This window comes from Ambystoma mexicanum, chromosome 8 (assembly GCF_040938575.1).
Source record: "Ambystoma mexicanum isolate Mex_15411 chromosome 8, UKY_AmexF1_1, whole genome shotgun sequence".
Classification (NCBI taxonomy): domain Eukaryota; kingdom Metazoa; phylum Chordata; class Amphibia; order Caudata; family Ambystomatidae; genus Ambystoma; species Ambystoma mexicanum.
The window spans coordinates 1,067,654,315-1,067,668,246 of NC_090929.1; the positions used below are offsets into that span (position 1 = coordinate 1,067,654,315).

General features: G+C 41.7%; 1 protein-coding gene across 1 annotated transcript in view; it reads left to right on the forward strand.

Annotated features, from left to right (window-relative positions):
• The window catches only part of LOC138472728 (mannose-binding protein C-like), a 173,316-nt gene extending 159,772 nt beyond the window's left edge, over positions 1–13,544 (forward strand). Inside the window, exons 4-6 of the mRNA XM_069611047.1 lie at positions 1,470–1,559; positions 8,020–8,100; positions 10,083–13,544. Coding sequence (XP_069467148.1) covers positions 1,470–1,559; positions 8,020–8,100; positions 10,083–10,480 — 569 coding nt within the window. The 3' untranslated portion in view covers positions 10,481–13,544. The remainder of the gene's footprint in view (positions 1–1,469; positions 1,560–8,019; positions 8,101–10,082) is intronic.
• Positions 13,545–13,932: the final 388 nt, after the last annotated feature.

The following is a 13,932-nucleotide window of genomic DNA, read 5'->3' on the forward strand; positions in this document are numbered from 1 at the left end:
CATGTGAACCTCTTAATTTACATTGTGTTGAAATTGTGACCCACATTGTTAAAGTTATGGATAATAAAGAGGTTTCCCAACTCCAATCCTTTTTGATCATCCATGGGTTACTCTATCATGGGCAGATTAGATTCAAACCCTCCATTAGGACTCAATTAACTTTATTTGAGGTATGGCACAACTTGTCAGCTTGTGCTAATCAGGGTAAAGTCTGCGTTTTGTGTGGCTGAATCTCTCTGTGACTTTGGGAAGGGTGGGCCTTCCTAGTCTTCAGTCCCACCTGTCAAAGGTCACTAGATACGATCTGTATTCTCTCTCATGGTTCGTCTCACTCCTAAGTTATAGCCCAATGGCTATTACCTTGGGTTCCATCGGGGACATCCGATTGACTGAGTCATTCTTCTGCATATTTGCATATTCTGTGGCTTTTTTATGGAGGAAAGCCCCCAATACCCCACCTCCGTGGCCCCGGTCCCGATTCCTTGTATATACACCCCTATCCTAGAAATCAAATCAAAATGTACCCTAACACACACCCCTAATAAATGGCAGCGAGAAATGTGGTAAAACATCCCGTTTCACCAAATGTGGTGAAACGCATGCAACCCAGTTGGCGGGTTGCCATTGGGAGTTGGTCAGAGAATGGATGCAGGAGATGTGGCTCCATTTTAATGTGAGGATTTGGTGACTTTTTCTTTAAGTGGCCTTGGAGTTCTACGTTATTTTCATCTCATCTGCTCTTCTTTCCTTTTTCTCTCCGTCCATCATCCTTAAAAAAATAAGTAAGAAATCCAGGAATGTAGTAAGACTTGAGCCTGTACCCAAGGCGCAAATTAGCAACCCCATCAGAGGTGTACATTTTCAGATGTCTAAACTTAATCCCATTGTATCGGTCCAACTTCCTAAGGTTAGAGCTCAGTGGCATGGAGCCCCGTTTAACGCTTGTTTAGATCACTTGAATGCCCTTTAATGCTGCCTTCAGAGCAATCTGCGTCCCCATGTGTGTCCTGATATGTACCCTATAGGTCACTATGAGGTTCAGTCTTGTAAGCACTTCTTTAGAGTTCAGATTATCCTTCTCTGGAACTGCCTCAACCGGGTCTCAAGTTGGAAGCTAACTTTTTAAACTTTAGAAAGGCACTTAAAACCTTCCTTTTCTTTTAAAGGATGCCCTCGTTTTCTCTACCTGTCTTGCGCTCTTATAGTTGGTTTGTTCCTGAGATCATTTGTTCAAGGGTAGTGGGCCATATAAAAACCTTCCCATTCCCAGTGTCCGTCACCTGCTCACCCACTGTTGGTTGATTGCAGGCTCTCCTCCAGACATGTAATTATTTGGTTCATTTCCATGTTGTTTGCACCCTGCAAGCAACTGATAAATGAATCCCTGGGGAAACTGTTCTGTGTTGCATGTGGTCTGTATATGGGTCTTTCATGCTATAATGATCACTCTATATTAACATGCTCTGCAGGTGATGCTGGAATACAAGGTTTAAGAGGCAACCCTGGACCACCAGGAAGCAAAGGTGATGGAGGTCAAAAAGGACAGAAAGGAGACCCAGGTAAAGACATATTAACATAAGCAAGACAGAGAACCAAATATTTGATTTTACTTGAGGATGCTAAGCGGAAATGTGGCAAGTCTTTCAGGAAGTGTGCATGAGTTCTGGTGAATTTCTGTTCCTCCTAAAGAACTAGTGCAGTGTTGGCCATTACACTGCAGCGTTATTGGAGGGGGTCAAGACCAAAAGGCAGATGTTACATTTCTTTGTAGGACATGCTAAAACAATCTGGGCTGTAGAATAGATGCGCAGTGACATGCCCATGTTGGGTTGGCAGAGACTTTCCGATTGACTCCTTGAAAGGTCTGAGCACTTGGAAGCTGCTTAGAACTATATTTGCATAAATCGGTCAACTCAAGATCCACACCTACCTTACACACTCACCAGCTGCTACAGTTGTACCTGCATAATGATATCAGTAACAGGGGCTGTCTATGCTGCCAAATTCTCAGCCAGCTAAACACCGTTGACACTTCTTGGATGTTAGTGTTGTCTTTTCTCTTGCTCTGTGATTACTGCTCTGCACCTGTCACAATTATTATGTAGCTCTGTTGCTCATTTAGACCCCACTTCACCTGATGGAAAGCTGTTCCTTGCATGTCTTACCTGATATGTAGACTGGTTTCTGACAAGTCTCACTTGATAACCCCAAACCCCATGTGGAGTCATCCCTTCTCTAGAATATGGTGAACTCTTCTATTATATGTATCCCTCTGAGGAGTAATTGCCTCCACATTATGTCATTGTGCCCGGTTCTCCTTCATACTATGGAGACGAAATGCCTTGTTGCTCTCTATTCATTAGGTTCACGGTGCAGACTATGCTATATCATGATAGACCCCACCCGAAGGCTGCATCTAGGGAAGTGTCCTAATATATAGACCACAGTACTCCTGGTGAGGTCACTTGACACGGGTGGCCCTAAAAGGCAAAAGGTTTTGCTTTTGTATACACTTTTCAGTGATATTTTGTATCTTTGGGTATTCAGGCGGATGTCTCAATTGTTCTTATGTTAAGAGCCTATGCTCTATTTACTTTGGCCTAAACATACATTTTAATATGTTTTAATTACAAGAGCCTACTTTATAACGTAGAGATGTTACTTCGTCCTGGGCCTTGAAGAATCAGCCTGATTCTAGCTGTTTACTCTGTGATGTCCCAAAGGAGGATTTGCTGCATTTCTGATTTTTTTTTGCCCAGCGTATGCAGTCCCAAGAAGACATTTTCTGATACCTGTGTTACGGTTATTACATTTTTATCTATGTAAAGCTGCCTTGCTTTATTTGTTATTTTCGGAGACTCAGTTCATAGCATACTCCATTTTAGCCTTTTTAAGATATGTTCTAAAGATTGGAAACTCTTTGACGAATTAATTGTAGTCCTGATTTTAGTCTCATGCAGGAAAATGTATGTTTGAAATGTAGCTCATTAAAGTACTTATTAAGTGGTTACGCGTTTTTCCATTGTTTTATATTGTAAAATGTATATGAATGTTTTCAGTCTAAGGTTTTAATATTCCAAAAATGTTTAATGATTGACCATTTATTGAACTGATTAAGCGGGTACATATCATTCTACTGAATGAGATGGTATGGTATTTACTAAAATGAATCTAATATGACTGACTGAATCTAAAAAGTCTACTTACCATCCTGCCCCAGTATGTTTCACACAGGTGGTAGTGCGAGGAGCATACATTGCTTGTAGCACTTTAGAAGCACGACCCTCATTCCACAATCTTTCTTGAGAACTCAATATCCTATTACTGGCGTGTGACTGATGCTGCCCCAGACGTACAGGTCTTACAGAGAGATTGCTTGTTATAAAATATCCTTTTTTTCTACATAGAATAGTTATTTTCGATCCCATTGCAGCTGGAGCAGAGTTAGTCACAAGTCAGGCATGCTTTACTTCCGATTGACTATGCCATGCCACCACATGCTTTCCAGAGGCCCCAACTTTTTGAAAATATAGCTCAATCATCTAATGCACCTGCTGTAGTGACCTATGCTAAGCCTGCCTGTCCTAAGTTGCAACCATTTTAAGATAGATCTGTGTGGATATGTATCTGCGGTAGAGATTGGTGTGGTACATTCTGGTCACTTAACGTTCCACTTTAGCTACAATACTTCATTGGGACAGTACTGGCAAATGAGTGTGAGTACTACTTTACAATGCTAACTTTGCCTCAGAGGACTAATAGAAGGAGTTTCAAGTGAGCCTCAATAATAACCGAAGTAAAGCTCCTTGTGAGACTGTGCGTACATTCAACCACACCGATATGTTGTTTTTAAAAGGGTTTGCCAGGTGTAAGGGGTGCCCAGATCACCATTCCACTTGACTGAATCTGTTTTGAAGCACATTCACTTCTATTTCATGGTGACTCTCTGCCCTCTGACTTGGTCGGTGGCTCAGGGGACCGTCACTGCTGATCATTGGATGCACTCGTTTTCAGTTGTTGTCTTGCAGCCTGAAGGGTTTCCCTTTTTGCTCCTCTGTCCTGTGGGTTACACTTGCTGTGTCGCAAGCACTACACAAGCATCAAAGTGTGTCATAGCCTTAAGGTAGCCGTCAAATAACACATACAGATCCCTGCAAATCCCTGCACATCCCTGCACAGGAGATCTGACCTGTGCAACAACTGAATTCTCAGACAATATATCATCAGAATTACAAAAAAATCCCCTTCTTTTTGAGTGCCAGGCTTCCCACGTATACTAAACTTTGGGCCTCATTATGAGTCTGCCAGTACTACAGTACCGGTAAGCTTGCCGGTACCGTAGATTCCGGACCGGCAGACTACGAGTTGTGCTTGCGGGTGCCTGTGTGCCCGCCAGGTCTGACCTGGCGGGTACACAGGCACCCGCGAGCACAACACGTCGGATGCACCGGCACCATTCACGGATGGAGCCGGTGCATCCGGCTTCCCCATTCCCATTGAGCCCTATGGGGCTCGGATAGGAATGGGGAAGAATTGTTTCTGCGCCCCGAATGGGCAATTACCGGGTCTGCCGGGGTTGTAATACCCCGGTAATTGCCCATTCCAGGGCACCGGAAAAAAGACGACTCTGGCGGCAGCCGTGTCAGTTCTACAAGCACGGCTAGCGCCCGAGTCGTAATGAAGCCCTATATCTACAAATCTATAGCAGCCCGTCTTACATTTTTGGTTTCCAACTGCACTCACCTTTCACACAGTCCGTCCTGGACAAGGCTACATTTGGCTTCCCGGCTTTGGACCCAAAACTACTATTAGGGTTTTCCCCATAGAATATTTAAAAAATGTGTCCTGGGACAAAAAAAGCAGCACCAGTTAACTGGATGACTCCTACACATCTCGAGCCCATCACGCAGTGAAACACAACTTATTATCATTTACCTAATGCTTCACATAGATAATTACTTCAAAGTTCTAGTCTCAGTTGTAGACTGATTTCACACTTACTGAACTCTGACCTTCTTTTCAGTGTGCACACTACCGTGGTGTTGGATTTGCACATCTACCAAAACAACAGCTAGCAAACCAGGACAGGACTGGGAGGCATTGGCTGCTCATTTTGTAAAAGATCACTTTGTAAAAAAAATAAAAAGGAAAATAAATCCATTGCTAACGAGCTCTATTAGAGCCTCTTGTGTTTCATGGTGGTGAAAAACCAGACAATGAAATAAATAAGGCCCATGGTAATCATTAGGTACCTTCGGATTTGTTTTCCTTATGTTTCACTCTTTTCTATCCGTATCTCTGGATCACAAGGCCCCCTGCATTAAGACATTGCCACATAAATCCACTGAGAAGAACAAGTAGCAAACAAGCATTGTTTACCTGTACATTTAGGGATCAGAGATAATCTGATTTTGCTTTATTAATGATGTCTATCCCACTCTCCTACCTTTTGTTACCAACAACATTCACCTTCTCATAGGTCCTAACGATGGACCAGGCCATCTTCTGGAGTCAACTTGGAAGTCTCAGATGATTTGGTAACTTATTGATATTGATATTTTATTTGTATCGTGCTCGTACACAAGTGTTTCAGAGCGCGACGAGGCAAGGGAGGGGAACAAGGGAGAACAAAACAACGATCTTACTAGTCCCAGTGGCATTGGGAATACGTAAGTGCATGGAAGTGGGAAAGGGGAAAGTGCATGGGAGGGGGGACAAGTGGAAAGTGCTGACCAGAGGAATTCAAAATAAATAATAAATAAATAAATAGAAAGCAACAAACAGTGGTAGTGCAGCCAGTAAGTGGAAGTACTAGGTTTAATGCAACAGACAGGGTGTGTCTTATAAGTGCAGGAAAAAGAAGGGGGGACTATAGGGTTACAGATACAGACCCGAGTGCAAGCGATTGCCAAGAGACAGTGCTGGTGGGTGGCAGGGTGAGCAGGTACCTGGGCCGGAAAGTCAGAGGGTAACCAGGTGCACGATGCCGAAACAGAGCAGATCAGCAGGGGAGAGGAGGAGCGAAGGCAGAAGCAAAGTGGAAGGTCTTGAGGTGCTTCCGGAACCGGGGATGTTTCTCCTCAAGTTTCAGAATGGCAGGGAGGTTGTTCAACAGGGACGCCCAACCGAAGACAAAGATCTACCCCCAGCTCGTTTCTTTGAAAAACGACTGACCCTGAGGGACCCTGGCCCTGAGGGAGTTAGAGGTGTAAGAGCGAAGAGCTCGGGAGGGAAGGTATTTACGGAGGTACAGCTGAAGGTATTTTGCACCCAGGCCCCAGAAAGCCTGTGGATAATGCAAAGGGTCTTGAATTTAATCCTTGCAGCCACTGGGAGCCAGTGGAGAGATTTCAAGGCTGGAGAGATACTTTCGCAGGGCTTGAGGCCAAGGACAAGTCTTGCAGTCCTGTTCTGGATGAGTTGCAAAGGGCGGAGAGTAGAAGCAGGTAGATTTAGAAAGAGGCTGGTGCAGTAATCCAGCCTAGAGAGAACCAGGGCTCGAGAGACAGTGAGCTTCTAGGGGAAGGAGTGGAAATGCAGAGTACCTCTGAGGAGGTGCAGTAGGAGGTTTCACTTCACTTTTTGGTTTGCGAGGTAGTCTTTGTCCAGTCTAATTCTGTTCTGCTGATCCCAATCCATTCTTGTAGGCAGTGATGTATTTTAAGGGGATGGCTTGGAGAGGTTGTGTTTTTCTTTCTGTTAATACTAATGTAAACATATGTATTATGTTTGTATCTTTTTACTACCTTACCTTCTGTACTATTAGAAGATAGCGCAGGTATTTTAATCATACTTCTCTGCCAGGATTTCTCAACAATGCTCTCGAGCCCCTCAAAGTCCTATCACTACTTGCCCTCTAAAGTATTATTCCTTCAAAGTACATTTTTGGTATTACAAAGTGTATATCAAGCCAATAAGGACTTTCTCAATATTTTTCAATATGATCATCTCAGGAAGATAGTCTATATATATAGTAGACCGTTCCCCACTATTAGAAAACATTTCCCTCAGCCTGACTTTTCCCTGCCTCTGAAACCCCATTCCCTTCTCCTCTCCCCTTAATTCACTCTTGGTCTTGCTCTCCTTTCCAGAAGACTTAGGTCTGGCTTTAGCCAGAGACACGGGATGGAGCTTTGAAACTGCTATGGTGCTGATTCAGCTCAGTACAGAAGCACAGTAACAGCAGGCACTGTGCATGTTGCATAGGATTGAGAATCAGAAAATTGACTTTATTCAGAGTCAGTGGAGGGATATTAGGGGAGGAGTTGGCTAGTTCTGTTAATTAAGCTCATGACACAGTTAGCTGCTTTGTTTTGTATTCTCAGGAGTTTCAGCATATGTTTTTTTGGGGATGCTGGCATACATTAAATTGCAATAATGTAAGTGAGGGAAAATAAGGGCTCCAATGAGGTCGGATTGGAGCAGAGACAAGATCTTTCTGAGAACGTTGAGCTGGTAGTTTGCATTCTTTGCCACAGTGTTGTCTTGGTGAGAGAAGCAAAGCCGCCAGGTCCCTAACCATTTGAGATGGCGACGGAATGTCCCCCCTGTGGGATGTTCAGGGGAAAGGTAAGGGCTACCCAGGCAGCAACCCGCTACGAGAAACCCTGGCATAGTTTACACTAAGGAAACTCTTGTACAGTCCAAATCAAAAGAGCTTGAGACCGGCGATAGAAAGGTTGGCAGGTCTTTCTTTCAACCTAAGGTGACTCTGGATATCACAAATGTTCAGTTAGAAGACGAAATGGCAATCAGAGACTAGTGTTAGATGCACACCTCAAGCATCATGGGTGAGAGAGATGACCCTTTAGGAATTCTGCTTGTGACCTTTATCGTCCCTAGCTGTAACTTTTGGCCGTGGCTTGCCAGGTAGTCTTTTGTCCAGTCTAATGCTGTTCTGCTGATCCCAATCCATTCTTGTAGGCAGTGATGTATTTTAAGGGGATGGCTTGGAGGGCTTGAGTTGTTCTTTCTATTAATACTAATGTAAACATATGTATTGTGTTTATATCTTTATAGATACAAGTGTGGTGACACGTATTGCTTCTTTGGAAGGCCATATCTCCATATTGCAGAAACAATTGAGTACCCTTGAAAGAGGTAAATTACAAATGTCTTTCCCACTATCCATTTATTTTCATTTATATGGTATTCTTAAGTGCTGGGATTTCTAGGTTGCTAAAAGGTGAATTTGTTCTGCTGTAAATGTGTGGGATGGTTGGTGAGGGAGTGTTAAGAATAAAGGTGTTTCAGGTGCCTAACCCTGTCTCTTTTCTATTTATCCTAATCTTTTTGACAGGAAATTCCCTATAGTTGACGCCTCTTAACTGGGAAGACTTAGCCTCAACTTTGTGTAAATGGTTCACATTTTACACCTATGCCAACTATTGCCACACTCTAGAACATTATTTTCCATTATAGAAAAGTCCAACACCATATACTGGATGACTGCATCCTCTTATGGGGGCCCACAATGCAAATGACAAAAGAATAGCTTTGTTCTTTTGGTCAAATCCCGATGAGATTTGCTGGTTATGCAGATTAAGCCCCCCATCCTCTCAATGTGGGATGTTTGTACATGTCCTAAGAGCAAACATATCACTTCATATGGATGAGTATGCATGTCCTAACGCAGTCAAAAGGCTAAAAGACAATGGCCCTCATTACGAGTTTGGTGGTATTTTAACCGTAATTTGGTCGAAGTATCACCAAACAGATTTACCGTTACTGCCACCTTGTCTGGCGGAATTACCACCGGATTATTGCAAATGGTGGTAGGTGGCGTTAGTCCCCATTAATTGGAGTCCATAGGAGTCAAGGGGGATTTTGGCAGAATTATCGCTGGTGGTTATTCTGCCGACTTTGCCAGTTTTTTTGCAGTAAGGTGGTGGATTTTCCTCCAGCTGTTATCTGGAAGTAAATCCTCCACCTCACCATCAGATTCGTAGTTTGTCAGTGCAGGAATGCAGTGGTAACATGGTGGTAACAGAATCATTGCCACTAATATTTCCTGCACCGACATCCTTGTAATGAGGCTCAGTTAACTTTGCATTATGGAATGATATCTTAATGGTGAGAAGCTTCATGACATTCAATCTGAAGCATTTCTCTTAAAAACAGTGTGTGTGTGTGTGTGTGTGTGTGTGTGTGTGTGTGTGTGTGTGTGACAACAGATCTCAGGAGTGAGCAAAGGCAACAGATCTCAGGAGTGAGCATATACATAAAACCTAACATTGAACTACATGACACTTCACTGATCTAATTTTTCATTGATGCAGAGATGAGCTTGCTATAGAAACAAAGACAGACATAAACATCCCATATTGGTTTACAAACAACATAGGAGCTGCAGAGCTTTCATTGATGTCCTAGTCCCTGACCCAGACCTGGGACAGATGTTCCCTTTCTTTCATTCTGTTTTTCCTTTTTTCAATCTTTTCTTTCTTTTCTTATCTGCTCCTTCTCTTGTTTTTACTTTTTGCTTTTTCATTCTTTCTTTTCAACCAGGCATACCCTTGAAAGAAAGGAAGAGAAAAAAAGGGGTGGTGGCAGCACAATAAAAGGAAAAGGGAGGAAAAGAGATGTGGGAGAAACAAAGGGGAAGTGAAAAAAGAAAGGAAGAGACTGAGACAAAAGCAGATGGAAACAATGGGTGAAAAAAATATTAATGGTGAAACGAATGTTATGGAAGTGGTTGGGACTCTCCTTTACGTCTGTTATGCAGGCTCTGTGCATCCGTTAAAAAAGGATACAGTTTGGACAAGGATAAACGATTTCCACTCCATAAAAAAAACACTGCCATATGCAAGCACTAACCATGTGTACTTTAAGTACTGCATCAAATTCTGGGTGGGTAAACAGCCTGATACTCCATTGAGTTAGTCAATTAGAAAAATTGTGTGCTAAGAATCATTGTTTCCACTACCTCCGCTCCCCCTCCCCCATCGAAGAGTTAAGGGGCTTATATATCAATCCCCAGCATCCCCATCTCAGTGCTAATGAATTCCCTGGCCTTTCTCTATGCTGAAGCTAAATGATTGTGTGCTAAGGTGTAGGTTGGTAACATGTTTATCTGTTAACAGAGCTCAAGTTTCCAGAGGTAATGTCAAGAGCTGGTCAGAAACTGTATGCCACCAATGGAAAAGAAGTAGATTATGAAACTTCCAGAAAAGCCTGTGAGGAGGCTGGAGGCTCCCTGCCAATGCCACTCACAGCTGAAGAAAACTCTGCCATTGCTCAGATAGTAAAAACGAAAGGCAAGCGGGTATACCTTGGGATAAACGACAAGGAGGTGGAAGGCTCCTTTAAACTTCTTACTGGAAATCGTATCACCTATGCAAACTGGAATGCTCATGAACCAAACAACAGCGGAGGCGCCGAAAACTGTGCAGAGATAATTGAAAATGGAAAATGGAACGACAGAACATGCAGTGACATGAATCTAAATGTGTGCGAATTTCAAAACATTAATTCTATCTAAGAGGGAATCACCCTTTTCTGAACTCACTATGCAATCTATGAATGAGGTCCGCCTGTGTCCAGCTCTCATCTTTTTCATGCACAGAACATTGTGGCAAATAGGTTATCATAGGCACAACTCCTATCTACTTGTTTCCCAGCCTGCTGCAATGTAATGGACCTTAGCTCTATCTCTGCCCCTCTGCAAGGATGAATCCCCTAATGCACTGAAAGTTGTGCCACCATTATTGGTCGAAGGTGCATCTCTCTTTGTTCAGGAGAACCTCACTATGTTACTCCTATGCTAGGTTTCCCCTATTTCTTACATGTCCTATTTCATGACTCCATCAGACATCATTTGTCCCTGTAATCATTCTTTTTGCAGCCAAAGGGCACAAATTGGGATCGATGTAAGCACGAGTGGCCAGATATTATGGTATTAAAATGGGCAAGAAAAATCAGTGCTCCGGAGTTACTGGCTATGACAGTAGTGGTACAATTAGACAGTGTACATAAAAGACCAATGTAGTCCCTTTTAAAGCACACCATCTCATCCAATCGAATAGTTCATCCAATACTGATAGTAAAGACGCAAACAATTGCTCCTACTGAAAATATATAAGCTGCAAATGAAGAAATAAAAATAACCAGTGTTTAATATTTAACAAATAAACCAGGAAACAGATCACAAATTAAGAAAAGTCCCTTTATCCTGTAGCACTATAGTTTCTAGCAGTAAAGAGGACAGAGAGGGGTTTGGAGTATGCTTAATTTTAAGAGAGTCCCCCGTTTCTTTTTAAAGTATACCTTCCCAGATGGAAATAGGTTAGGTGTAAATTAAGTGGTAGAATGTTGGGTTTGATGGTACAGAGGGTTTTACCAAGTACTACTAAATCAATAAGAAACCAAAAACACATTTAAATCAAATGCATGTATTTGGACAGAATTTCCTTCTTAAGCTTCAAATATATAAATGTAGTTTCCTTATTTATTTTTAACGTTAAAATGTCTTAATATTCACGATTTAAACTACTTTCAATGTCAAATTTGATATTTTATCAACTTCACTTTCAATTATTGTTATTATTACTGAGATATTTTGTAATGGAATTGTTCACCCTCCTTGCTTCGACAGGACCGCCTATTGTATATGACTGGAGTTCATTTACACATCTCGCCAATCTAGTAGTACCTCTCAATTGAAGCAATCTACTATAAACAGATGAGGAGGGTTAAGACGAGAGGTAAACCTGAGAACTGGATCTTACATCTGGAGGATGACTATGAGGTTTGAGAAATAGAGCATACTGAGTATTGTGAAATCAAAGTCCAAGTTGCTCTCAAAGAACCTCGACAGTTAATTTACTACCAGAGAAAGGCGAGCAATAACTTTCAGAAACACAAATCTGTTAAAAACGAAAGCATTACCTGTAAAACACATCCTACGCATGTACTAGTACAAACCAGGGCAGAGATCACCTCCCCTAGCTTTCCTAGCTAGATTGTATGCGAGAGGAGTTTTTAACACTCCTATTTGGCAGATACCGTCATGCAACAGGACATGCAACAGGAGTTCCAAAAATGATCTCTGCCTCTACCTGTCCCCTCACCTCCTCCTCTTCCAACCCCTGATTTAAAAAGCACAGCAGTTTGCGAGGGCATGCGGTGTGAAATGGGGTCCTTAGCCGAATTTGGTGAATCTTTGAGTGTGAGGGACAAATCAAACCAGCAAAGAGTGTGGCAGCAGACATGGCTGATGGAGATCATCTACAGTCTCTATATTTCTAGTTGCAGTTTGGAATGTTATCCAAATTGCTTTTGGCCAAGGACATTCTTAGTTTCAAGGAAAGATATAAGTTGAGTGATGAATAGGAAGTTAATAATGTTAGTTATGAAGGGGAGGGCAGCCACTGGTCTGTAGGTTACTGGGGTTTTGAGGCCAAGCGTTGCCCTCTACATTCTCATTTTGATACAATACGATTTCCAAAGATCTAGGAACACATCTTATGATGAATTGATGTTGCGTAACCAAGTGAAGACAGGGTTGAGAGGCAGTAATGGGAAGAGCACCAGTCAGCAGACAGACGCTATGGTTTGTGGTTTATTTTTATGAATTTTGACAGAGACAATCCCAATTGTGATAGGGATATTAAATGGATGAGTCTGTGAGTGCAAAATGGATGCGATTACTAATTCAGTTGATGGCAGTTTCACTGTTGTGTGTTTTCTTTATTAGAATTGTCTGTACCCTGATACACCATCTCTTTGAGAGTGCAATAGAATTCGCTTGGTAGGAAGGGGGTTCATATTAGGGATACTTTTGGTGGTTTCCTTGTACATGTCTATGAGCAGGGTAAGGTGTTTCTTCCTAACTGGTTTCCCAGCATGACTGTAGCAAGTATTATTGTGACTTTCTAAAGACGTGTTTGTCAGATTGACATTTGGATTTCCACAATTTACAAACCTTCCTGTTAAGTTTTGCATGAAAATAAGAAGGCCATAATTGAGAGACTTTTGTGAGAGAGGCAATAGCGTCTAAGAGCATGATTGTGTCTATGTAGATAAAGGCACATAATTTAGAGCAAATAGGAAAAGTGTTGATCCATCACAGAATTACCCTTTTCATATTTTACATGGAGCTCAAAATCAGGCCCTATGGCTTCACCAATGAAACATACCCTTGTTGAAAATAATGTTTTATTTTACAAAAGACAAAAAGTAAATATTTTACAACGTTTATGAAATCTACAAATACAAGCCAATATGTCATAACCTGTGTACACTAATCTATTAATCAAAATTAACATTCTCCTGAGCTTCTTATCTATTGTCAAAGCAATAGCTAATAACATGTAATAGTAAATCTAAATTTCAATGTTTTTAATGTCATGGCGAACACCTGTTTCACAATATTCTATTATATAGTCAAAATATATCATGTAAGCTTCTTTACACCATAGATTCATTTAATATGGATCTATTTGTGGATCAATTATGATTGAGCTGGTTGCTTTTCCTGATCTGAATATGTACTTATTGTTTCATTTTATTCATTAAAGTACTCATATGGTATCATATCAACTTTATTCAAGCAGTTGTGATGTATACTTTATCCAATATTTTCCTTAATGTTCAATTTCCTTATTTGTTAAATTGTTTTCATATGTGGAAGTATTGAGTATGTTATTAGCCAGTAAGCTAGCTGTGAACATGGAATGGTGACCACTTGGTTGATGGCATTCTGCTGTTGAGAGTTGTAAGGAGATGTGCAGAGTTGTTGATCGGCAGGAAGCTATTGACTTTGGTGGATAAAATCAAGACAACAACTTGAAGGTTGAGGTTTAATTTAGCGTGGGCTAATAGGAAGCAAAAGATGGAAGGTAGGTTTGATGGATATAATGAGAGAGCTCAGGGTATCAATGAGTGAGTGCACCAAATCACTGAAGGAGGGGCATGGGAGAGAGTTCCACAGAA